At 57.9% G+C, this 25,704-nt stretch overlaps 1 protein-coding gene across 1 annotated transcript in view; it reads right to left on the reverse strand.

Moving 5' to 3' along the window:
• Nucleotides 1–305: 305 nt before the first annotated feature.
• Nucleotides 306–25,704, reverse strand: part of TTC28 (tetratricopeptide repeat domain 28) — a 744,609-nt gene continuing 719,210 nt past the window's right edge. The window contains exons 14-23 of the mRNA XM_006890519.1: nucleotides 21,678–21,822; nucleotides 14,655–14,834; nucleotides 11,957–12,677; nucleotides 10,531–10,655; nucleotides 8,760–8,991; nucleotides 8,245–8,321; nucleotides 7,073–7,096; nucleotides 5,663–5,792; nucleotides 2,472–2,579; nucleotides 306–1,855 (exon numbers count right to left, since the gene is read on the reverse strand). Of these exons, the coding sequence (XP_006890581.1) occupies nucleotides 306–1,855; nucleotides 2,472–2,579; nucleotides 5,663–5,792; nucleotides 7,073–7,096; nucleotides 8,245–8,321; nucleotides 8,760–8,991; nucleotides 10,531–10,655; nucleotides 11,957–12,677; nucleotides 14,655–14,834; nucleotides 21,678–21,822 (3,292 nt within the window). The remainder of the gene's footprint in view (nucleotides 1,856–2,471; nucleotides 2,580–5,662; nucleotides 5,793–7,072; nucleotides 7,097–8,244; nucleotides 8,322–8,759; nucleotides 8,992–10,530; nucleotides 10,656–11,956; nucleotides 12,678–14,654; nucleotides 14,835–21,677; nucleotides 21,823–25,704) is intronic.

A 25,704-nucleotide genomic window follows, 5' to 3' on the forward strand; every position in this document is an offset into this window, starting at 1 on the left:
AGGGACCCCCTTTCCTCTTCCCCACCCCAACACTGTGACCGTGGTGTACAAAAGCACCAAGATGAGGTGTGGAGGCTGGAAAGGTAAACGTTTTGGTGAAGTGTGTGGAAGATTCCATGAGCCCCACTGAAGTCCTGGCTTTCAGCGAACGAGGCCCAGAGGCCCGGCCCTGGGGCCGTGTGCTTGGCAGCGTGGGGGCTGGGTGACTCAGCGTGGGGGTGACTTGTGCACCCAGGTAGCCCGGGCCCTTTGGAGCCTCTCTCTGTGGGCTGCTGCCCTTGGGTCAATGGGTCAGAAAGACACTTTTAGCATTTGGAGGAAGGGAAGAACCTCCCGGGGGACAGGAACTTGTAGCCATTCCCAGAAGGGAGCCTCAGTGGGCGTGCAGGGGGCGCGGCGGTGCCCGTGGGCAGTGGGAGGGTGCTCAGCCTGGTGGTCTGCATGTGCCGGTGGCCGTTGGGAGGGGGTCTTGGGGGCGCATCCCCACGTGGCTGCGCCGACAGCTCCATCAGTTCCAGCTTGTCCGCCCCTTCTTCCTTCTTGCTGTGCCGAGGGGACAGGTTTAACAAACTGAGGACATCCCTCTTGGACGTCATTGTTCCGGGGGGCCCACGGAGGATCTTCATGGGCCCTGTGGGGTGCTGGGGGCTGCTCTGCCAGAACATCTTCAGGTTGTGGATGGCCTGCACCTTCTCGTCAATGGATGCCATCTTCAGCTTGTCTATGTCCGGGGCGTCGGCTGGGCTCGAACGCGCGGAGCTGGCCGAGGAATAGGAGAGTGCAGGGGACGGCGCACTGCCTGCTGGAGACTGGTGTCCTGAGCTGGGGGACTTGGAGATGTGGGCGCTGTACGCAGAGCTGGGGTACTTGAGTTTAAAGAGTGGCTGGTCAGTCAGGGAGGTTTGCGAGTCTGAGCCGGGCGAGGGCCGGCCACTGTGCGGGCTCCTGCTGTCCCGGATGGACGTCTCTGAGGTGGTGGGGCTGCTGTACCCCGAGTTCACCTTGGGCAGGGATGAGCTCCTGGCCGGGGGCTGTGGCTTGGCCGGGGATGGCTGGCTCTTCTGATGGGACAGGACTGGCCTGCTGAAGGCGCTCGTCTCCGAGGCTCTGAACACGGCCGTGGTGCTGGGCACGGGGAGCCCCTCCTCGGGGCCCTGACCACCACCCCTCTGCAGACGCTCCACTGCCATGAGGTGGCTCTGTGTCTCTTCGAGAATCTTCTGGGCCAGCTCCTGCGGGTCCAGCTTCGGGTTGCCGTCCTCCTGGGACTTGACAGTACTGTCCGTCTCTGTGCTGGACTGGTCCGACTCGCCCGTGTCAGAACTTGCTAGCTTGCCCACCTTCTGGAAGGGGGAGTTGGGGCTGGGGATCAGTGACATCTTGACCGGGGAGTGTGGGGTGCTGCTGCTTCCCTTGATGCCAACCACATGGGCGCCCCCGGCCGTCCCTCCCCGGGGCAGGCGGTGCTCCGGGGAGAGCCGGGCCACCAGCGGCTCGGTGCTGACCACGGAGAAGCCCTCGTCTTCTTCCTCGTCCTTGCTGCGGGCCTGCGGGGACGCCTGGCGGCGTGGCAGGGTGGCTCTCTGGGGGTAGGTGAGCTTGTAGTCCTGCCGGCCCCTGGACCCGCCGCCCTCTGGCCCGGCCTCCGGCTTGGAGACGAAGCTCATGGAGGAGGCGATGGAGCTCAGGCTGTACACGGAGATGGCGTCCGAGGCCAGGCTGTCCGCGCCCGTGGGCGAGAAGGGTGGGTGCTGGTAGCCCAGGGGCAGGGCGTTGGAGACTGACTGCGCGGACGCCAGTGACTCCAGGGAGGACGAGCTGTCCAGGCTGAGGCGCTTGGGCAGCTCCGTGGAATCTACGCACAGAAACAAGCAGTCGAAGGCCTGTTAGGATCTGCACGGTTTTGATTTCAAGATTATCCTCTTACGCGTGGAAGCTGACTAGGAATTGTGGAAGTGCTGCTTATACAGCACGGTCTTGCAGGAAAAGCAGAGCCCTTCCACAGGGCAGAGCCGCTCCAGCACTGTCCCTCCCTGAACCCCAGGCCCCTCTGACCCCCTGCTCCGAGTGCCTGTCATCCCCCCTCACGCAGCCCTCAAATGGAATGGATGTTTCAAAGCTGAGCGTGTCTAAACCCCTGCCCAGGTTAGCTGCTGCCTCCCAGATCGACAATAGTTCTGTTCTCCCAGCTGCCCTCGCCCTGTTCCTCAGCAGACCCTGTGGGTTCTGCCTTCGAGGCATGACCACCACCCTCGGAGTTGGCACAGGCATCAGGGACGCCTGTCATCTCCCAGGGCAGCTCCTGTCGTGGGACCCACCTGCCCACTTCATCTGCCTCTTGTGGGGTTTACTAGGCAGCACCCACACTGTCTCCTCTGAGCACGAGGTTTTGCTCAGGGCTTGTGGACAGTCCTTAGCTGTCATTCTCCTTGCTGGTCCCCTCACAGCACCGCCCTGCCCGGGCCACTTACCAAAGAGGGACAGGAGGGACTGGAGTGCAAAGTGCATGGTCCGCCGGTTGGCCTGCTTGCCTGTTTTCAGGATCACTTCCTCTTGTCCCACTTCACAAAGGTCAAAACCTAGAGGCGCAGAGAGAGAAGCACGTCGTCTTAACCCTCCGTATCTCACACGGCAGGGCTGCACGTCCAGTGCTGTCCACGCACCTGCTTGTGGCTGAGCCCCTTCCTCAGACTGGCCTCCAGGGTGCATAGCACCCCTCCCGTGGCCTCCCATTTGCCAGCGGGTCCTTGGCCCTTCTGCTTCACTGTGTCCTTGACAGCAGGGCCTTGACCTCTCCCCCAACATCCTGCCATCTTCCGTTCTGTCACAGAATAGCAGACACACATGGCTACTTACAGAACAACAGGAGAGCAAGCTCTGGTGGCCTCGTGGCAGGAAACTGCACTGCAATCCCAGAACAACGGGGAAATGGGCCCCTCCATTTGTACAAAGCTGCAGAGTGGGGAGGTGGCAGCCCCCTGCCAGGGGAGGGGTAGTGTCCTATACGTGGTCAGTCTGAGGGCCTGGTGGCTCACAGAGATGGTGACTCAGCTTTCCTAGATGAACTGCCCTGCAGGGAGTCCACTCTGTCAAACCCTGAGAGGCCAGTGATGCTAATGAGATGGGGAGCAGGCCCAGCAAAAAGCAGGGCTTCCCCAGCTGGGCGGCTAACAAGCTGGTGAGAGCTGGTGACACAGCACCGAGACTTGTTAAGGGTGCTTCCTGAGGCCCCACTAAAGACACCTCCTGGGAAAGGGCTGAAGAAGCCAAACATGCACAGCGCAGCCTCTGAGCTCAGCCAGGGAGGCCTCTGAGAGGGGGCAGAAAACTGAATGCTGAAGCTCATGGGGGCAGATGCCTCCGACAGGGCACCCTCCATTCTCTGTCCTCACCATGGTGAAGGTCAGGGCCAGCACCTGCTGCTCTCTCTGTGCCATGCATGGAGGAGAGAGCGTGTGAGAGACACTGAGACTGTTCAGGAAACCCTCACTCCCTCTGCAGTTAGGTTCCTCAAGGAGCCACTCGGCATCTGGTTGCTATGGGAGGTTTTCCTCCCTGAACTCGAAACACAGTTCCCATAAGCAACAGCACCCACTCCTAGCGCTCACCATTTTAAAAAGGGAGTACTCAGAGCAACCAATTCTTTCTGGCACAGTGACTCTGTGTATTCTCTCCTCCTTTTGATGCTTCCTGGATCAGTCAATTTTGCCGATTGCACTTCTCAGTATTGCAACTCGAGGCTTGAATTTGGTTTGCAGCTTGAGAAATGCCAAGCAAGTTCTTCCCCCTTTTAATTCTCCAGTTCTCTGCACATTTCTTTATAATGCTTTGTCTTCTTGAGCTGCCCTTTGAAGTCTGCTGCCCCCTCTTCTGCATGCCTTCCCTTTGTTTGGGCTCAGTCTCTCCTGTCATCCATTTAAATCTTGTCTTCCTCCTCCGTCTCTGTCAGAACCTTCTGCTCTCCGCATGGATTCTACTTTTGATGTCATCCCACAATTCATCTGGTCTTTGATCATTAGTGTTCAATGCCTCAAACTTACTCTGGAGATGAGTTTTACATTTGGGTGGGATAGACTCAAGGCCATAATTTGGGACTAGTTTTGTTTTCCGCTTCAATTTGAACTTGAACCCGAGTAGCTGATGGTCTGTTCCACAGTCAGCGACTGGCTTTGACAGCTGATACTGCGCCGCTCCAGTGATTCTTTGCACAGATGTAGTCAATCTGATTCCTGTGCAGATCAGGAGTGAGGTCCATGTGCAATGTTACCTTATGTGTTTTTTCAAAAAAAGGTTTTTGCAATGATTGAACCTTCAGAATTCAGAAAGACCATACTTTCCAACTACCATTCCTTCCTCCTTCTATGCAGCTTTTGCATTCTAGTCACCAATAAATATTAATGCATTTTGATTGCATACTTGGGTCAATCTTGGACTGCAAATGTTGGTAGAAATCCTCAATATCTTCCTCTTTTGGTGTATATATTTGGATAATAGTCATATCAACAGGTCTTCCTTGTATGCATGGGGATAGATTCACAACATTGTACTTTAGGGTAGATCGTGAAATTGCCTTTTTAACATACCATTCTTCCTCAGTTTTGTATTCCTGGCACAATAGATCATACGACGATCTGATTCCAAGTGGCCTGTGCCAGCCCGCTTGATCTCTGTGCATTCTGTGTCCCGTGAGTAAAGGGATTGGCAGCTGTTTCTCTTTCTTGGTGACTTCCGACGTGTAATACTAGAGTCCTGTATTGTTCAGAGGGTTTTCAGAGGCCTATGAGGTCAGAAGTAGATGATTAAGCCTCCTTCCTAGTTTGTTTTAATCTTAAAAGCTTGGCTGAGAACTTTGTAAATAAACTAGTAGAGGAAAAAAATTAAAATAAGAAATCTTTCCACCATTGTGACCCTTCTGACATTTGAAACACTGGTGACATGCCAAGAGCCAATGGTAACGAAGGAGGACAAGCTGCACTGAGGATACTGGCAAAACCCAAGGCCCAGGGAATCCATGTGATACCACTTGACAGTTTCAACTAATAGAGACAGCCCTGGATGTGCTCCCTAGTTTACGCAGGAAATGTGACTGAAAGAGAGAGACGTTTGTTCCCATTCTCAACAGAATCTGGAAATTATCAAACAGTATCGTTAATATCACGTTGAAGCAAAATGTTGCTGAAGACCATCCAGAAATGGCTAGAACAGTACACTGAGTGAGAACTGCCATTTGGAAGAGGCTGTGGCTCCAGGGAGATTATTGCTGACGTCAGGAAAGTGAATGGGCCTGAACGGGATTCCAGGATGTACCTGTGGTCAAATCAGAGGCAATTTCCACAGCACTATTTCTGCCCATTTCCCGGAGCCCAGCATTTAAAAACACCATTTTATGGCTCGACTTCTTAGACCTCAACAAAAACAGGATTCAGCAGGTTCATGTTAAGCAAATGACACTAATAAAGGTGAAGCCATTGTGCTGGGTGAACGGGACAGCTGAGGATCTCGTGAAAGCACTAGAACCGTTATTTTTAAATAAGAAAATTAACTGGGAAACACTGCAACAAGCCTCCAAAGAGTCTACTACCACAACCTGACAAAAACAATAGAAAAAGACATTTAAGAAAGTGACTAAGGAAGGCAGTCAAGTCAGGGACCCTTGTCCTACCTAGAGCTGCCAGGAACTCGTGGCATCCCGGGAGGCGCCACAGCTGGACACTGATGGAGACCTGGATGGGCGCCGACGCGAAGTCCTGCTCCTTGTCACCAGCCTGGAGCTGGACCAGCACCTGGTGGAGCTGAGAGGGGACAGCAGGCGTGAGCCCTCCTCCTCCAGCATCGCCTCCCTCTGGCCCTCCTCTGGACGCGTCCCCAGGCCACCCCTCCGCACGGTTCTCTGTACTGCATTTGAGACTTCTTTTTTTAAGTGCCTGCATACCTATTACTGTGTTATTCCTTGGAAAGGCTGGTTCGTGGCTGACACTGTGACACCTGAGCAGACCTAAATTTCTAAAATGTGGGTGAAGCAGAACATTAACTGGAATGGTAAGAACTACGGGTCAAGGCCCTGCTAGAACTTATGACCCTAGAAAGGGTCAAAGCCCTTGCCTCCCTCTTTGAAACAAGGGCACTGAGCTTCTACAGAGCGGCCTAATCTCTTGACTTAACTGAGCTGAAAACGCCTGTGGCCGGCTCAGTGATGACTCACTGCTTTTGACTGTTAACTCTGGTGGCCTAGAGGGTAAGCAGGTGAAATTCCAACCCAAAGGCAGGCAGTTTGAATCTACCAGCTTCTCTGTGGGAGAAATATGGACAGTTTCCTCCCATGCAATTTCCAGTCTCTGAAAACCCACTGGACGGTTGGAGGGCTTTCAGGTTTTGGCCTGTTCTGACTGGATGGCAGTGGTTATTTTTAAGAGTTCCACCCACAGCCGTCCCAATAATACGGGGTCACCCATCGTCTTTCTGAGCAGGCGTCTCCCATTCCACCTAACGTTCTGAGTCACTAGAATTTACAAAACTCAGATCTGTTCTGGTTTTCTCTGTTGGCTGTGACTGAACCTGTCTGAGAACCTGGTTGGGACAGTGGGGTTCAAGGCGCGAGGCGATGTGTTTTAGGCACAGTGAATGCCTGGATTGAACGGGACTCTGGAATGTGCCTTTCTAGGTGTCTGCGGTCAAATAAAAGGGTGGCCTGTGGCTAATGACAGACGCTGGGGCCTGCGCTGGCCCATCTCGGGACAGCTGGGCTGAGCAGCGCCTGGGCCGAGGCAGGAGATGCTCCCCGTCCTCTGCCACGAGAGGCTGCCTCTGGTCTTGAGGTAACTAGAGAAGAGGCCTCTGATGTCCAGGCCCTTCATGGAACCAGCTCGGGGTCTGCTTCACACGGGGGCCCGTCCTTCCTTAAAGTCGCCCCGGCCCCTGCTGCTCAGTGGAACTTGGAAGGTCAAATCAAGAGCACGAGAAGGGTCAAGAAGGAAAAGGGGAGCAGAGCAGAGGAGGGGAGACCGCCAGCCTGCGGCTCCACGTGTGGGGTCGGGCTCACCTGGTGACAGCTGCTACTTAAAGTAGTACTCACCATTCCAACCATATTTTTAACAGCCTTCAGCCAGCAGATTTTAAGAGAAAGGAAGAAAAAAGAGAGAGAGAAGAGAGTTTAGACTCAAGCACAGGTGGTTATGCATCGCGAGCTGACGGAGGACAGGTGGCGGCCGGTGGGAAAGGAGAGAGGCAGCAGGGACGACAGAGCAGTGGCCACGCCGGCCAGCCGGAGCTCAGGCCGTGGAGCAGGCTGGGGGTTGCCGCAGCGGCTCCACAGACGAGCCCCATCCGCCAGCCCCCGGGAGCCCCAGGACATACTTCCCTGGCTGGCACTGTTACACGTGGGAAGTCCCTGTGCTCCCACAGACAGACAGACATTACGCAGCTGGCCTTTCTGGACTCCCGCCCTGCGCTGCCAAGATCACGCACACTTTCTCGCTGTCGCTCCCAGGTCTAGTCCTGCTGGCTTTCAAGGGCCTGGGTGTGCCCCCCATGCTGAACACACACTGAGCGGGGATCCAGGAGAAGGGATGGAGTGTTTGGCGTCTGGCCAGAGTAGAGGACTTGGGGTGCTCCTGGATGAGAAGGCAGCTTTGTTTCCAGTGAACTCTTGAGAAGCATCTCTGCTGACAATTACTGTCTGAAATGAGCAGAGTGCCCTCTGCAGGAGGCTGGGTCCTCACTGAGGCACCCACTCGGGGAGGATGGGGGCTGAGGAGGGGCTGCAGAGCAGTGGGGGGAGCTGAGGGGTGAGGAGTCCTCCAAATCTCCGCGCGCGGGGTCTAGTCTCCCGCGAAACAGCAAGACAGCGTCTTTAAGCTGCCTCCCACCCAGCCTCCCCTCTGTGCTGGGGAGGTGCTGCCTCTTTGCTATTTTGTATTAAGTATGGACTCGGAGCTTAAGTACTGGGACATGTCTCTGTCCAGGCAGGTGGCCTCATGGGCCTGGGAGTGACCAGAATGCGTGTTCATGGCTGAGAAACGGGGTGGAGGTCCGGAGGGGCAGGTCAGTGAGCAGAGAGCCAGCCCACAGTATCACCGTGTCTAGAGGATTCTGCACTGCTGCCAGCAGTGGGGACACAGGGCCACAGCAGAGACAAAAGGCCCTGGACAGCTGGTCTGCTGGCTCCCAGAGCTGCCCCTCCCGACACCCCACAAAGGCCGAGGGATGAAGGGGCACTGTGCACTTGTGGGTCCTCCCAGCACTCACCCGACTGACGAGCTGCTCCCCAGTCTCGGAGGCCGTGATGAGTTTGCAGAGCGCCTGAAGGGCCGGGTTGGGCAAACCTGCACCAAGAAAGGGGTGCATTAGCAAGGAAGGGCCCAGACATGTTCAGCATGGTGGTGCTGAAAACCCAGGCTGGGCCAGCGTGTGCTTCCCAGTCAGAAAAGGAGAGTGTTCGGCCATGGTCTTGGACCTGGTCTCCCCACCCCTGGGCCACACACTCAGCTGCATCTTGGGGCCACCACACAGCTGTGCTGGGTCCCCAGCTGCCAGCCACAGGGTGATGGTGCACTGCCTCAGGCACGGGACACATGTCATCACGGATCTCAGAACTGGACAGCCTCCAGCTCTGCGGGCCAGCCCTCCCTGCAGGCCAGCCCTCCCTGCGTGCCAGCCCTCCCTCCGGGCCATCCCTCTGGGCCCAAGCTCTCATGAATGCAGGGCCCTCAGTGGCCTCCAGCTCTCCAAGGCTCACACTGCTGGGATGTGCCTCGGCTTACCCAGCAGGGACTGGATGGTGGTGCTGCATTGCTGGAGCCGGTCACCCGGGTCCGAGGTCGGGAAGAAGACGGCCGCAGGCAGGCCGCTAGCAGGGGGGTCCAGCCGGAAGCCCACGGCGGTGAGGAGGGCCTGCCAGCCGGGGATGCCCCCCACTTTGTTCTCCACGCTCTGCTGGGAGGTGTACATAGCGTTGCGCTGCCCGTTCTGGATGCGCTGCAGGGACTTCTCCACCTGCAAGAGGAGCGGGGTGAGCCTACTGTGCTGCCAGCCCCTCGAGTCCTGGGCACGGCTGACTGACCGCCGCCCTCCGCAGACACGTCATAGCCTTGTCTGTGATGGGGACTGCGACTCTGGGGTGACTTGCATGAGAGGACACAGATCGAATGACTGGCCCCTCTATGGGAATGGTCTCCTGTTCCCAACCCCCTGTGCTGGGCTCTCCTCCCCCGAGGGATCCGTCTGGAAGTGGCGCTCAGGGACCTGCTGTAAATCACGCCGGTTCCTACCCCACGTCCACGGCCCCTCCAGATCTGCTGCAGGACTGCTCGGGTCCCCAGCCAGTCCCCTTCTCCCCTGGGCCTCCTCCTGCACCAGCCTCTGGATCCCCTCACAGGAAGTACCCAGTCTTTTTGGGCCGTACCTGGTGCTTGGCACCAGAAGTCTGAATTCTTCCAGGAAACCACTAGGTTGCACCTGAGTGAGCTTTTGCCACAGAGGGCCTTCAGGGGAGGCATGTCTCTGTCAGCCCTCTTTCTCTAGGGTTCATCCTGAGATGCCACACACCCCAAGGGCACGCGCTGCCCCTGGAATGTATGAATGAATGGCCCCGGATGCTTCCTAAGATTTTCCTGCAGTAGAATGTGGGGACACTGGGACCCAAGGCCAAGGCTGGAGCAAGTGTGGCTCTCATACATGCCACAGAACAGCAGCACTGACCCCTGGTCCTCCGGCTTTGGAGACACGGTCCCCGCTGGGGAGTGAGCGTGAGCCAGCATCAGCACCGTCAGGAGGAGGCGTGGCCAGAGAGGTCTGAAAAACTTGACGTGGCAGTTGCTCTCAGAGCACAGAGCACAGACAGAAGGGGAGAGGGCCCTAGGAGCCGGGGTGGGGGGACTGCAGGCTGGCCTCCATCGTACCCCTGAAGGAGAGGATGCTCAGGGAGGTTAAACTCGGGGCTTGGCCCAGCGAGGCCGCATGGAGAAGCGTGATTCTGGGCTGTCCGTGGTGCTGACAGCCACCCCCTTTCTCACAGGGACTCAAATGGGAGTGCTTGTAAAGTACCACTGAGAGGCGCCCTCTGCATCCCTGACCAAGGCACCTTTGGCCTGGCACCTTCCTCTTTTGAAGAACAGCTCTTAGAACTCTGTCGAAAAAAAAGGTGTGTACAAAAAAAAAAAGTGGGGCTTGAGGGGACTCCTCTCCTGTCAGAATGGGCTACAGTGGGTGAGGATAGCTTGTGGCCTGGGGCTGCACCAAGGGAGGAGGCCTGAGCGCTACGTGGCTTGAGTGCTAGCGACCTGCTAGTTCCCGGCGTGCGGGCACGTCCACCCAAACAGCAGGCCACAGGCTCCCCCAGGTCTGATCAGACTTGCCAGCAGATTTTTGGGTTCTCTTGCTCCCTTCAGGCCTGAGTAAGCTTCCTTTGAGAAGACCCTGAGCTTCAGACATAATGGCTGAACGTCAGAACGGCCCCTCTCACCAGGCTCAGGGTCAGGAGGGCTTGTCCCACGCCTCACTCCAAGAACACCCCACAACGGCCCAGGCCCTTACCAGGTGCAGGAGAACCCTGAGGGCATCCCGTGCGCGCTCTGGGTGCTGCAGGATCTCCGTGAGGGCCTGGCCGATGAGGGACGAGGGGCTGTTGAGCTTCACGTCGCTCCCAATGAGCATGAAACCTGGGGAAGCACAGGGAGGCACCTCAGGGGGCCTTGATCCATCAGCCCCCATCCTGTGCCTGTCTTCTGCCCAAGTGCAGCCACAGCAGGCCTGGCCAGGGACCACTGGACAGCAGGGGCTGTCGACCAGCTAACTCCCTGGGTGGCCGGCTGACACCTCTGTTCCCTCTGGTCAGAATACAGTCCTGTTTGGCTGGGAGGGCACACGTTCTACAGCAAGGTCCTGCCAATGCTGTGCCAACTATCCCTGGACTATCATCGGGTCCTCGCCACCATCTCAAGGAATAACGTGACTGGGTTTTGCCAGAATTTATTGTGTGCTGTTTGTGCCTCTGCCTCAGTCTGTGCACCTGTCCTTCAGGGGGCTTCCATCAGCTCATGTGCCGTGCACGTCTCTGAAGACGTCTCATGAAGACAACAGTGTGTGCATCAGTGGATACAGAGGTTCTGGGGATCTTCTGTGTCTCCCAGGGTTTAAGGCACAGGGTGCAGGCTGAGATGGGTGGTGGGATGGGGGCCAGGGCCGAGCCGGTCTCGGGGAGAAGATGGGTGGTGGGGAGACGGGGCCAGGGCTGAGCGAATCTGAGGGAGAAGTGGGTGTGTCACATGTCAGGAGGGCGCCTGCATGGGTCAGAACTGTCACTGGGCTGCTCAGCTCCCAGTGGGGTGTGTTCTTCCTCCTTTGATCAGAGGCCAAGCCCACCTCCCTTCCTCTGGACCCATCCACCTTGGGGGACATCCCTTCCCTCCTCTCAGGTCCCCTTGGGTGGGTGGGGTAAAGTGCCCACATGGGACTCCAGGAGGCTCAGGCCACACAGCCAGGCCGAGCCACCTCAACCCAGAACTGTTCCTGGCCCCCAAGTCTAGAGTCTTTGCCCCCCCTTTTCCAAGTAAGCGTATTGTAAATGAAGGTGCTATTTAATATACCACCCCACACCCACTAATGGCTGCTCCCTATGAGAGAAACACAAACGGAGACTGATAGCCACCGGGTTCGAATCCTCGCTGACCCTCCAGCAGGGCTTCAGAGGCTGTAAACTGCCTGGGATGAGACTGCCCCTCTTTCTCCTGTATAACAGCTGGTGGATTCAAACCACTTGCCTTTGGGAAGGCAGCAAGACTCCTTACCCACTAGGCTAGCAGAACAAAGACCAGCTGAAACCCCTGTTGCTAACAGCACATTGGACAAAGCTGAGGCTCCCAGCTCATGGGTGCCCTCCCCAGCCCCCCGCCCGCCCGAGTGTAGCCCGAGGGTCGCGAGCTGGCCTGTGCCCGCCACAGTGCTAGGGTGGGCACCCTACCTGCCCAGTTGGATGGGTGGGAGAAGGGCTTGCTGCCTTGCACGGCCTTCATGGCCTCGCCGAGGGCGGCGCTGGCCTTCAGCCCGTTCAGCAGGGACGAGTAGAAGGCGTGGATGAACATCTTGGAAGCTGCCACCGGCACAGGCCACAGGGACACCAGGACACACTGTGCGCCGGCGGCCAGGAAGGCGCGTGTCAGCGCGATGACGCCATCGGCCGTGACCTTGCCGTTGGACTCCTGTGAAGCGCCCAGGACCACCAGCTTGACGGGCAGCCGCAGGTCCAGCACGTCGGCGGCCGTGAGCAGCAACTCCTGCAGCGGCGGGCAGTCGGAGATGCTCTCGGCGTCGCTGGTGTCATCCTGCACCCGCAGGGACTCGGGGATCGTGTAGGGGTGGCCGAAGGAGCTCTTGCTGCTGGCCGGGTTGCCGTCAGCGTTGGGCGTGAGGACCAGGGCGGACAGCTTCCAGGAGATGTGGGTGGCGAAGTGCACGCACTCTGCCTGTGTCAGTGCGCTCATCACCCTCTCCTTGGTGGCCACGCTGCCCACCAGCGGCTGGCAGCCCAGCAGCTCCGACACCATGTAGGCCTCCTCCTCGGCCGACGGCATGGGCCCCCACAGCCACCGGTCCATCACGGCTGCGGGCAGCTTGGGGTTGCCGATGACGGCTGCCATGGACGTGGAGCCGGCATATGTGGGCGGGCTCTTCCTCAGGTGACACTGGGGGGACAAAACAGCCATCAGGGCACATGCCCCGGTGGGGTGCCTCAGCAGCACAGCCCCCTGGCTCACCCTGGCCCCCCAGTTTCTCACTCATGACCTGGGGTGTGATTTGCTGAGGAACACAGCCACCCATCGGTGGTGGGAGGATAGGTCATCTTTGTCAAGCACCTGGGGACAGATGGGACAGCATGTGACAAAGGGAGGGGCTGCAGTGCCCCGGGAGGCTGTGGAGCTCACCCCCAAGAAGGGACATGCCTGCTCCAGCCAGGGTGTTCTTTAAAGAGGATAAAGCTACACCCATCGTGGGGGTAAGACTGAGAAAAACTGATTGTGTATACTGCACTGAAACAGATGAGGGAGTGAATAATTTAAATGTGATGTATGATAGGGTATTAAGGTTATCACAGGAGTCCACAATTAATGTTGCATAGTGGAATGTACTTGGGGCGGTGGGAGGGGTGCGGGGGGATTGTGTACCAGGGAGGGAATCTTTTACTTTTGAAAGAGAGGAGCGAACTGGGGGGGCAGGGTGAGACGGCTGGGTGGGTAGAGAAGTGCAGCAATGAATGAATGGAAATCAAAATTCTCTGTAAATGTTCATTATTAAAAAATATTAAAAATTTAAAAAATTAAATACTGGGGGAAAAAAGCTACACCCGTCTCGGTGACCCCAGGCCAGACTGCGGCCTGCAGGAATGCCACCTCGAAAGATCCCAGGGCCCCTGGCTTTCTGCTCTTCAAAATGAAACATGAAGGCGCCTGAGAGGCCCAGCTGAGCCCTGGGGTGACCTCTTAAGTGATGGACTTGGAGCGCTGGACCACTTCCAGGTGCTAAGTTGCTGCTCTGTGGCCTGGCCACATGCTCTGGCCAGGGGCCCCACAGGTCTGTGAGGAGCTGTCCCACGGCCCGGGGAGGTCATGCAGGGTGACACTGAGTCAGCTCTGACCCAGACCCCATTCGAGTGGAAACTGTCACCATCGAAATCAAGGCTTTGGTCCCACCTAAGGTGTTACCCTAGTCCTTATCTGCTGGTGGCAGGGGACAGCTGCTGTGTGGGGGTGTGAGAACTCACTTTGCACCCGGGACCCACTGAGCCCCCAGGAAAGCATCAAAACCAGTCACAAAAGCCCACAGATCTGAGAGGCAGGAACTACCCCAGTGGGACCAACCCTGTGACCCGGATGACAATAGGCAGGGCCGACCCACAGCCTCCTGCAGGCCATGCGAAGCCCATGGGGCAGAGGGACCGTGAGAACTGGGCTGCTGGTCTTGGTGTAAAGGCAGGTGCGATGCTGCACAAGGGGCCCTGGGTGTGGGGGGCCTTGCTTGGGTGATGAAGGTCCAAGAGAACCAGTCTCTGAGATATTTTGAAGTGCTGGGGATCCGGGCAGTGGGGGTTTTGGGGGTGAAGCCAACACTTTGGGTGGCAGACTATTGTCACCATGAGTTACATGGCCTTTGCCATATCAAGTTCCTGCCTGTCCCCTGAAGGCCACGTTGTCTGCTCTCAGTCCTCTCACTGGTCCACTGACTTGCTTTCTCCAGAGGGAGTCTCATCTGTCTGTGGCCCGTCAGCTCTGCAGCACGCGGCCCAGTCAGAAGGAGGTAAAGGGCACATGGCCCAGCAGGAGGATGATGTGAGGGGTACAGGGCCATCCAGGGGGACATAGCTTAGGTGGGGCCAGCCTGAGGGACGGACATAGCTTAGGTGGGACCAGCCTGAGGGACGGAGGTGGTGTCTGTTGTTAAGCACCTCAGAGAAGTTAATGAGCATCACCAAGTGGGGGCTCCACTACCGGACCCTAGATATACTCGCCTGACCTGACCTAGTGGTCACCACCTGGATGTCACAGCCAAGAAGCTTCATGGGGAGGAAGGGCAGGCATCATGGCTGCCAGGTGACGCGAGCACCCCACCTCTGCTCCAGGTCACCTGCCCACGATGACACCTGTGAGGAGGGCAGTGTCACGTACCTTGGCCTGCGGGCTGAGGGCACGCACAGAAGGCACAGCGATGAGGGTGAAGCGTTCGTACAGGAACTCGTTGGAGGCGCTGCCCTTGAGCAAGGCGAAGGGGATGAGGTAGAGCTCGCCCTCCAGGACCAGGACCAGCTGCCGGTGTCGCCCCACGGGGCCGCTCGAGTGCATTAGGCCCTGTGGGGAGCACGGCAGGGACTCACTCACGGGGGATCCCAACAAGTGCAAGCTGGGGAGGTCCAGCAGGTCCCTGCGGATGGGCATCAGGACACGTGGACTCCCAGTGTGGGGCAGGGGTGCTGTGTGCGCATGGGGACCTAGACGTGGTGTGGGAATGGCTCCTGGGAACAGAAGACACCTGACCAGAGCAGAATCCAGAGACTGGAAGAGGTGGATGGAAAATTCTGGAAACCAGGATGACATCCCCTAGATGGGAGAGGAGGACCTGGACCCAGACCAGGACCTTTAGGCTTTTGGAGAGAATGGTGCTGGGGACCAGACACTCAGATGTGACAGCTGGCCGTCCAGCAGGACGAGGCTGCACCCAGCATCCGGAGGACACGTGGGCACTGAGTTGGGGGGAGGACGACACAGCGAAGGCAGGGGAGCGCGTGCCCTGGGGCTTGTGGGTGTCGCAGCAGTCCCCCCGCCCATCTGCTGACCCACTGCTCTGGGCACGGGGCAGCTGGTGGCAGAGACTCTGCTAACCCACAGTGACACTGCCTGGCAGGCGTTCTGCCTGTAACCCCTCATGGCTTCTTACTCTCTCCGTATTTTAATTTTTGCTTCATGTAAAGCAAACAAAAACTTACTAGGTCAGTCTGCTTCTTGTTTGTCTTCTGAGCTGTTTTCCAGGGGCGTTAGAGGAAAGCTAGGAAGGAGATTGGGGTGTGGGGTCCTCTGAGGACACTCCAGGGAGGGTGGCCACCATGCTGTCTGGAGCTGAGCCAGAGAGGAAGAGCTGTCTCCCCACCTCAGTGATAGGGCAGCAGCTGTGACAGTGACAATCTGCTTACTGCTCAGAGAAAGCCACACTGCCACCAGCCACGCAGGGCCAGGCCTGTGCCGTGTACAAAGCCGGACACTGCTGTGACACGATGCCAGGCCACCCCCAGGCTCCCTTGGACCCTGTGCCCCAGTGGAACCCCAGCACCTCTGCACCTGTCACCTTACAGGGGACACAAATCCCAGTCACACAGCATGTGCACATGTGATCAAAGGCAGTGCAGCAAGGGGAGTGGTGGGCTCCCCTGAAGTCTGTGGGAGTCCGCACCCCCCAAGCCTTCCCACCCAGAGTGCTGACCTAAGGACACGCATGTGTCCCCTCAGCCAGGACTCCTGAATGTGGCCACCTTCCTGCTGGAGGGCCTCCTCCAGCTGCACCCCTGGCAGTGGGATGGGGCCTCACATCCTGGTCGTGTGCTGCTGAGGGTGAACACCTGGGGACACAATGTCTGCTCATAAGGCCACCCCAGCCTGTTAGTGCCCTCCCGGGGCACTGGCCCAAATGGGCGAGAAGGCCCAGCCTTGCCAGAGGAGGCTTGTCCAGTCCTGTCCCATCCTGGGCTCAGCCAGGTGGGGTGTGGAGCCAGTGTTGAGGTTCCTGCTAGTGAGGGGTGAAAGCTCAGTTCTCACAGCTTCCAAGCTCTGCCCAGCTTTCAGGGCCTCCTGTGTCACAGGATGGGGACACACCCAGCAGTTCACACCCAGGTGGCACCAGCAGAGAAAAGGGGACAAGGAGAGAGTCTTGAACACTGGACGTGGAGCCGAGGAAACGGCTGACCCTCCTAAAGCACCTTGGAGTAGGGGTGGCATCTACAGAGGACAGAGATCAGCTTACACAAGGACCCAAGGTGACCTGTCAGGCAGCCCGAGATTGGGGTACTGCAGAAGCCCCCTGAAAGTTGGGCTCATGGGGGCTGGGGTGGTTGGAGGATGGCAGCTCTGATCAGGAGATGAGGCAAGACTGACTGTGCAGGTGGGAGGTCCTGGGAACAGCTCCCGACCAGCCTCATCAGGATAGGAGGGACACTCAGTAAGAACCTGCATTATGCAGATGACACAACCTTCCTTCTGAAATGAAGAAGACTGGAACTTGCTGCAGAAGATCAAGGACATCAGCCCTCAATGTGGATTACATCTCAACATAACAAAAATCAACCAAAAATCCTCAACACTGGACCAATAGGCAACATGACAGATGGAGAAAAGTTTGAAGTTGTCAATGATTTCATCTTATTTGGATCCACAATCAACACCCTTGGCACCAGCAGTCAAGAAATCAGAGGTGTATTACATTGGGAAAATCTGCTGTCAAGGGTCTTACCAAGGTGCCTAGGGGCAATGATGTCAGTTTAAAGACTAAGGTGCACCTGATTCAAGCCATGGTCTTTTCAGGTATTTGCTGTGCGTCTGAAAGTTGGACAGTGACTAAAGATGACAGAAGATGAATCAATCAATGCCTTTGTGTTGGAGAATACTACAGAATATACCATGGACTGCCACCCCCGCCCCAAATAAATATGTCTTAGAGGAAGTAAAACCAAGGTACTCATTGGAGGCAAAAATGGTGAAGCTTCATCACACATACTGTGGGCATGCTGTTAGGAGGGGCCAGTCTTTGGAAAAGGACATCATGCTTGGAAGGTTGGAAGGTCAGCGAAAGAGGGAGACCTGCAGGGAGGTGGGCTGACCGTGACTTCAGCAGTGGGCTCAAGTAAATCAGAGATGAAGATGGACAGGATAGGGCTCAGACTTGTTCATAGGGTCACTGTGGTCACGCTTGACGTGATGGTTATTTAACAACAAACAACACAAAGCAAATTTCAGGCAAAGGCTTCTCTGGACACCCCAGAGATCACTCCTGACCCATAGTTTGCATTGAGTGAACTGAGCAAACAACAGAACTTTAAAAGATGAAAGAACCCCCTTCAAGATGCTTCTGAGAAGTTTTGCTGTCCTGCATGACATATGCAGTTTCATCCAACATCACAGTTGGACTTGTTTGCTGCCATGGAGTCAGCTACAACCCGCGGTGGTCCTGCGTACCAGAGGGAGAGGGCTGGTGCCCCTCCAGGGCCACCCTCATGCTCACAGCTGGGCAGCCGGCGACTGGCATGGTCCCTGTACTGGGAATCCTTCATCTTGCAGCCCAGCATTGTGCAGTCTTCTCTTGTGATCCACGAGGTTTGAACTGGTTTTTAAAAGGAAATAACCAGGCCTTTCTTCCTAGTCTGTCTTCATCTTAAAGCTGCTCTGAAATCTATCCACCTGCTGGTATATGAAATGCCAGTGGCATGCATGACTCAAGCCCCAACATACAGCCAGCTGACAGGCAATTACTGGAAGTTAACTCACATGAGGACTCAAATCTACTCAGAGTGGAGGTGCTGCTTTCGAGCCAGAAAGCGAGCAGCAGTAATCAGGTCTGCTCGACCAGCTGAACGGCGGACCATGTGGAGGGGCCCGTCCGGTGTCCACCCTCAGTCCAGTCGATGAGAGAGCAGGGCCAGACTGGAGGGGTTGAAGGTCAGACCTTCGGCCTGGCTGAGCTGATGGAATCGCACCCACCCTCCTCCTCGGGACCTGTCACCAGAGCCTGTGGACTGCCAGCCAGGTCAGAGCCACCACCCGACGGCACTGACCCGGCACAGGGGTCACCGGCTCGTAGGACATGGTGGCTTGTGGGGACTGCCACCACTGTTCTCCTAGCTGGCTGTGGAAACGCTCTCTTTCCTTGTTGGTCTTTGTTTCACTGTACACATGCCTCAATCAGAAAGCAGCAAGGCAGCCGGGCGGCGGTGCCGTCTGCCTGCACCCGGCCATCTATGTGCAAGGCAGGCCCTCGACGCCCAGGCTTCCTCCACGGGGAAGCGGCTCCACCACGTCACTCGATTCTGCCAGAGGCGTTTCCACACCGAGGTCTGTCCTGTCCTGGCCATGGCCTCGCCATAAACCCCCTCAGAGCTGGGCCTGGGCTGAACCTTCATGGTGGATTCGGGTAGATGTCCAGGCTGCGGTGCTGAGGGCCCCGGTTCGGGTGGGGTGACAGGAACCTCAAGGGCTCCATGCTGCTGGGACCCAGGCGGACTGGACGAGGGCACGTGCTTTCTGAGCAGGCATTAGCTCGTGCTAGTTTGATTTTGAAAACCAAGTATGAGGAAGAGAGAATCTGAATAATAAAAAATAAAGACAAAGCCTATAGAGATGCCGGATGTAACTAGGTCAAGTCCAAGTGCCCAGGATCCTGCAGAGGCCCCAGGCCTCGGAGTGGATGAAGGAATCCTCTGCTTTCAATTCAGGCCCTTGGTGATGGCACCTCCTGGCTTCTGCACACACACTCACATCTTGGGGTCTGGAGTGGCGGGGTGGTGCCCCTGCCAGCTGGCCTGTCGCTACTGCCTGGGGGTACAGGCCGGGCCAGCAGCCTGCTGTGGCCCTGCAGACACCACTGTAGCCATGTGGCTCTGTGGACTGTGGGAGCACATAGGTCCAGGCCCTTCCCATGCCCAAGGGGAGGTCCAGGTGTGGCGACAGTGACCACCCTTCACTCTGTTTCCCTAACAGTGAATGTCAGGGGCACAAGGTCCTCTTCTCCTCTCACACGCGACACTTCCACTTGTCTTGGGTGACATTTCTCCTGTGGGTATCAAGACCTGATGTGATGTTTGCTGATGGCTCGTGCAGCTGGTGCACCCTCCTCGCCGAGATGCCTGGCCGCCCCCACTGCGTCCTGACAGCAAAGGACAGGGCCATGGGGGAGCACAGGCCGGGCCCCCGAAGCCAAATCAAATCAAACACGGGCACGAGGCCTGCAGGCAGACATTCCGCTGGCCCACTTTCCTGCCGTCTGACCTAGTCCCTCTGAAGAGGTTGGAGACTAACCAGGGGCGACTGTTCAAATAATTAAGAGCCCCATGTGACGAGGCTAATCGCCTTCGTCTGGAGGTGTCAGTGACTCCTAATTTGGGTCCTGATCTGGATTTTCATGGGAATGTGGAGATGAGGCTGGCTGATGGAAGCCAGTCCATGGTGGCGTGTCGCCCTCTAGTGGATCCCAGGACAGGGCCATCCTGCCTGCTTGAGGAGTGAGGTCCAGCTGCCTGGCCCTCCTGGGGCCGGGATCATTCTGCAGCCCTGGGAGCCCCCAGGAAACCCCCAAACTCAAGGTGGCCCACCCCACCTGGGACCACCATCCCTTGCCTCTCTGCTGTGTTGGGGACAAATGCCTGGCATGTGTCAGGGCTTGCTAAGCTCTGGCAAAGTAAGTGGACCAAAAGGACACCCCACCCCCCGCAGAGAACCCCGACGTCTGGCAGTCTGCTCTCTGTGTCACAGTAAACCTCAAGAGCAAATGCCATTTGTAAACCACTGCCTGCCCCAGGCCTGTGCCAGCTGCCGGCCCTCGGGGGGGGGGGTGAAGGGAGACCCCAGAGAGGAGGGAAGGGGCTTCAGAGGAGGTGACCTGGGGTGTCGAGATGAGAGGATGCCGCCAGTTCACACAGTCCCAGCGCTGAGTGACTGTGGGGGTCGGGGCAGCATGTCACAGGGTCCTGTGTTCACTTCTGACTCAAATAGCAACAGCCAGGCCCCCTGACCATCCAGTGTGGCATTAACAACCCCCACTGCAAACCAGCAAATGCATGAGAACTTGGAGGAGGAGAGAGTGAGCCGAGAGTCCAGACACCCCTCCAAGGCCCGGAGGAGTTGAGGGGACACACGAGAGTCGACTGGCCACGTCACCGGCACCGTGCGTGATTTCCTCATGGACGACGCACCCACGTGAACACTCACACTGACACAGGCGCTGTGCGTACAGGAGGCTCGCTCACAGAAGGCATGCCTGGTGTGCAAAAAGCTACAATCTGTATAATCTGCGTTCATGTTTTGAGTGCAGGTTGCTGGGAAGGCACAGCTGGGTGCTCGGTCCTGGGGAGGGGGGAACGACACAGGAGCCGAGCAGGCTGGTGGGCACCCTGGGGCGCTCCAAGCCAGTGACTGCAGACGAGCCACCTCACCAGGGGAGGGCAGGGTCCTGGACCCGCATCCCAGGCACTTGGGGCTCTGCAGTGTCACGTGCCGGGGGCAGATGGGACGGGGTGGCCACTGTGCCCTGGCACTAGAGGAGCTGTCTGGACGTGCCAGGCCCAGTCTCTGCTCCTCACTCCGCTGGTCTCACCCCTGTTCTGCCCTGACGGCCCCCCTCACTGCAAGTGACAGAAGGGTGTAGCCTGACTGATGTCATCGACAAGGAAAGGACATTGTCACATACAAGGTGGTCTGTGGCTCACGCCCCCCTCCTGAGAAAACAGCCTGGCCTGACAGAAGTATGGGGTGCTGAGCAGTCACCCCAGATCCTGTGAGATGCATCTACCAGCGAGGGCAGGAAGGCAGAGACTGTGGGGCGAGTGGCCTGCCCCCCACTGTGGCCTGAGACCCCTAGCCCTGTGCAGACTTCAGCCTGGCTCCAGGCTCACTGGCACTGCCCTCCCTGTTAGACAGTCAGGGGCAGGACTGGGCACATTGTGGCAACCTGACAGACACCATTTGGCCTTGTTGGGACGTCAGTGTGAGGGTGACCTCAGGATCCTGACGGTGTCTGAAGCCCCAGCTTGGGAAGATTCAGGAAGGAAGGTGGGGGGGGGCAGTGGGCAGCACCACAGCAGGTGAAGTGCTGGGGGTGGGGGTCCTGGGCACACAGCCCATGGGGGTGGCACGGGTGGGGCAGGCAGCCATGCACAACGACATGTGGCTCAGATGACAGTGGCTCCCACGGGCACAGCCAGGCGTCCTGGGCTCACAGGTGCCCTCGCAGTGGCCACGGAGCCCTGCTCAGCAGGGGCAGAATGGCCACAGGATGACCCAGGCCCAGCCCACGATCACGGTGACCGAGAACACGTGTGGACGTTTGTTCAGTGAGAGCAACAGAAGGGAGCAGTGCTGGACACCTGGGGGGGGGTGGGGGGCAGGCAGGGGCACTGGGCAGGAAACCATGTGTCCTGACGCCGCAGGGACACTCACCCCTTCCATGGGCGCGATGAGCAGGTCGTAGAGCGCGCGCAGTGGGGGCTTGGCCAGCGAGCCCTGCCTGCGGGGCAGAGAGGAGGTCCCGTCCTTGATGGGCGACACGGTGTTGCTGAACAAGCTGGTCATGCTCTGGCAGCTCCTGACGAGAGAGGGGCCCTGGTTAACTGGGGTGCACGCTGGGCTGCCCGCTTTCCTCGCTGCCAGAAACCGCAGGTAAACCAGCTGTGCACACAGCTCACACGTCGCTGGGGCTTTTCTCATAATCCAGTGTCCCCAAGTCCTGGTCGGAGGAGTTAGCCACATTCTGTGAGTGTGGGGGGTGGCAAGGGCCATTAGCAGCCAGCTGGGGCTGAAGCTGAAGTGAAGACAGAGCTCAGCGCCAAGTCATCGGTGCCCCAGGCCCTCACCTCAGCCAGGGCACCCACCCACCTGAGGCCTGTGTGGGCACCAACAGCCCTGGGGCTGCTGGCCACCCAGGGCCCACAGAGCAGGTGGTACCACAGCACCTGGGCTGATGTGTTCTCAGTTTATGCTGCGCCATCTCCAGGCTGGGCTGCAGCCAGTGTGGATGGCACCTTCCACCCGGGACTTCAACTCTCACACTCCCAACGTGGTGAGACACCAGACACTCAGTTATTCTTTCCCTCACTCTTTAAACACCGTCCTGAGCACCGGCCATCTGCCAGGCCCAGGAGATCAACTGAGGTAGTAACCAGGGTTCTGCAGCCTCTCCTGGGCCGTCAAAGCCCTGCCATGAGGAGCTGACAGGTCCTTGTGTGGGTGTGGCATTTCCCTGACCCCTCATTCTCTGTAGCATCCCCACCCCCACCCCCTAACCCACAGCTTCATCTGGGGATCTGCCAGAGCAAAGCGGCAGGGGCGGGGGGCCAGGAGTGCTCACTCGGGCAGCACGTAATCACCAGTGACGGCCGCGGTCGTGCAAGGGGACCCTGGGGTGACACTCAGAGGCTCACTTAATTCTGCAGAGAGCAGTTCTTCCCCCCAGGAGAGACTCTGCTCGCTCTCCAGAGGAGCCCTCTGGGGTGACACGCACTGTCTGTCAGGCCCCTGTTGGTGACATGAGCGCCTGTGTGCCCTGCAGTCAGGACCACAGACGCACAGAGAGCCTGGCCATGGGGGTGGGGGAAGACAGGAACACGGCTGCTCAGACAGCCCAGCTATGGGGGTGGGGGCAGTTGGGGACCACAGCCACTCAGAGAGCCTGGTCATGGCAGTGGAGGACAGCTGGGGTCCACGGCCACTCAGAGAACCTGGTTATCGGGATGGGGAACAGCAGGGGACCACAGTCTTTCAGAGAGCCCAGCTACTGGAGGGGGGAGGAACAGTTCTGTCCAGACACCCTCATGTAGCACACAGGGGCTTCCACTGGACAGCAGGTCAAGATCTCCTCAAAGTCTGTTGGCTGTGGGTGTCTGGGGGCATATGCGGACAACACTGGGCTATTAGGTGCCCCAGTGACTGGTAGAGCGAACACAAATCCCAAGGCCATGACTCTGAAGTAGAAGGTCAAGCCCTAGGGCACCGCACAGTCCTGCCTCCCGGCTCGAGAAAGCCTGGCGGCCTCATCTGCCCAAGGGGTCCCTGGCACCCTCCCAAATTTAGGTACAAAAGCAGCCGCACAGGTTTCCCCAAGAGCTAGAGGTTCTGACTGTCAGCTGCCCCTCCATGGGAAAGGACCCCCGGCAGGGTCCTTGGCTGCAGAAGCTGGATGAGGGGGTACATGTTCCTCCTGTGACACCCCCTTTCCACACTGGCGTTTGCTCCACTCTGCCTCACGCATCACTAGGTGAGCCCAGTCTCCACGTGGGCGTTGTTCCGGGATGACAAATCCTGGGGCAGAGGCCTGAAGGGCAGGAAGCCAAAGCAAGGATGGATGAGGATCTTGGGGACCCGGGACTTTCCGGAAGCGCAGGTGGGGGAGGGGTTGGGTCTCTGCTGGACTCAGTCCAAACCATGGTCTGGCTCAGGGCAGCGACAGTGCTGAGTGTGGTGGCCCCCACCGGGCACTGCCACACCTGGGCCAGGCCGTGGGAGCTGGGGGCTCCCTCCTCCCCATGTCACTTGTGTTCACGATCACATTTCCATCACCTACACAGCCACCTTACTGCGTGTGTTTGCCTCAGGCCCCGCATCCAGACAGACTTGTCATTCAGAAGCCCAGCCATGTGTCCTCAGCCCTGGGGCCGGGGCCCAGTGTGTGTAACAGATAATGTGTAACAGCGAGGCTGCCTCCATCATTGACTCTGGGCCAGGCAGGGCACTTTAAAAGAACACAAAAATGAAGAAATGTTCCATTCCCACAAGATGCACCCCAGTTCACAGGGGTGAACTGCATGTCATGGTGGATATGTGCTCCGTGAGTCTCCTCTGGCTGGTGTTTAAGGAACAATCACCAGGCCTTTCTTCCACGTTACCCAAGTACATGCTAACCTTTTTGGTTAATAACAGAGTGGGTGAGCTGTTGCACCAGCCTAGTACTCCTTTTTCTTGTATATATGTCACTTCTTTGAAAACACATATTTAAAATAAAGTGCTTGAAGGTCATCCAAGCTGGGGGCTCTCTGTACCCCCTGGCTGAGTGTCAGGATCTTGCTGCAGCCACCCACGCCCTGGGGCCTTTCTGAGGGCCTCCCTCCTTGAGTGTCCACTGGGGCCCATTCTGGGGTGAGAGTAGTGTCATGCTTGCCTGTAGCACCCACTGTTGTGAAGGGGTCTCCCAGGGCCCACGTGCTGGGGTGCAGGTCATGGCTGGAGCATAGCGGGCACAGGGCGTAAGCATCCAGGGCCTACAGTAGCTGATGGGGTGACCTGTGGGTTTTCCAGATGACTCCCATTGTCCTCGAAGGCATACGCAGGGTGGCACCATGGATGTGGCCAGTTCAGACATGGGGCCCTAAAAGAACTACCCTGCTGTTGGGCTGGCCCTCAGTGGCAGAACCTCCATCACCCCACTTACTGCTTTCCGTTCTGGGGTGTCTTGCAGCCCCCACACTCTCCCCAAAGCTGGAGAGGGGGTGGACAAGAACTCCAGAAAAGCAGCTGGCATGTGCCTCCCTGGCCCTCTTGTCCACTCTGGTAGGAGACTTGAATAGGGTCACTGGGCCCCCAGATCCGGCCACAGGCTAGGAGGAGGTGAGTCCACTGCGCGTGGGGCAGGTGGGGATACCAGCAGGGGGCGCCAGCTCACCGTGCTCACCGCCCTGGTTGTGCCCGCGCCGGGGTAACCGGCGGGCTGCGTTCGGAGCGTGCCGTCTTCATCAGCGCGCTCCCGGGACGAGGCGCATTAATCGGCCGAGCGCGACTGCTTTTCTCCCCGCAGCAGCCTGTGTGCTGGCAGGAAGACGGCGGCGGGCGCCAGAGGGCGCTGCTGCGCTCACTGCCGAGCTGGGGACCAGGCGCGAAGGCCTGCGAGGCGGCGGCATCAGCATCGGGCCGCGCATCCGGTGCTGTCGTTGATGTCTGCGCAGTGATGACAAACACCAGCAGGCCGGGCTGTGCGCGCTGCTCATCAATCTCCCCTCCAGGATGAAGCCATCTCTTCCCGGCGCGGCAGGCTAGGATTCACCGTCTCCGCGGGCCTGCAGGAGACCGCTTGCTCAATTCACATCCCGGCTGGAGCGAGGCCTGGGTTCGTGGCCGGGGTGGAGTCGCTCAGGGGCCCACGGGTTTGGGGGTCGTGATCCATACTCAGTCCTGGGAGTTCCAGTGCAAAGACGGGGTTCAGGTCACAGCACAGAATGCAGCTATGCCGTCTCCCACCTCGAAGCCTACACAGTAGTTTCTCATACTCAGAAGTTAAAAAATGGAGACAAATGCTCTGCTCTGCCCTTTCAGCAGCTGGGACTGGGGTTCATCCATGAGTGAGATCCGGTCTTCTGGGGGTGAGCTTCCACCTCAATTCACTAGATTCTCTTGCTGCAAATCTTGGCTGTCAAAGGCAGCATTAATAATCTTGCATCTTGGCTTGAAGATTCCGGTCTCCTGTGCAGAATTTGAGACC

This window comes from Elephantulus edwardii, unplaced genomic scaffold, assembly GCF_000299155.1.
Source record: "Elephantulus edwardii isolate Elephantulus edwardi_28Jun2011 unplaced genomic scaffold, EleEdw1.0 scaffold00089, whole genome shotgun sequence".
Lineage (NCBI taxonomy): Eukaryota > Metazoa > Chordata > Mammalia > Macroscelidea > Macroscelididae > Elephantulus > Elephantulus edwardii.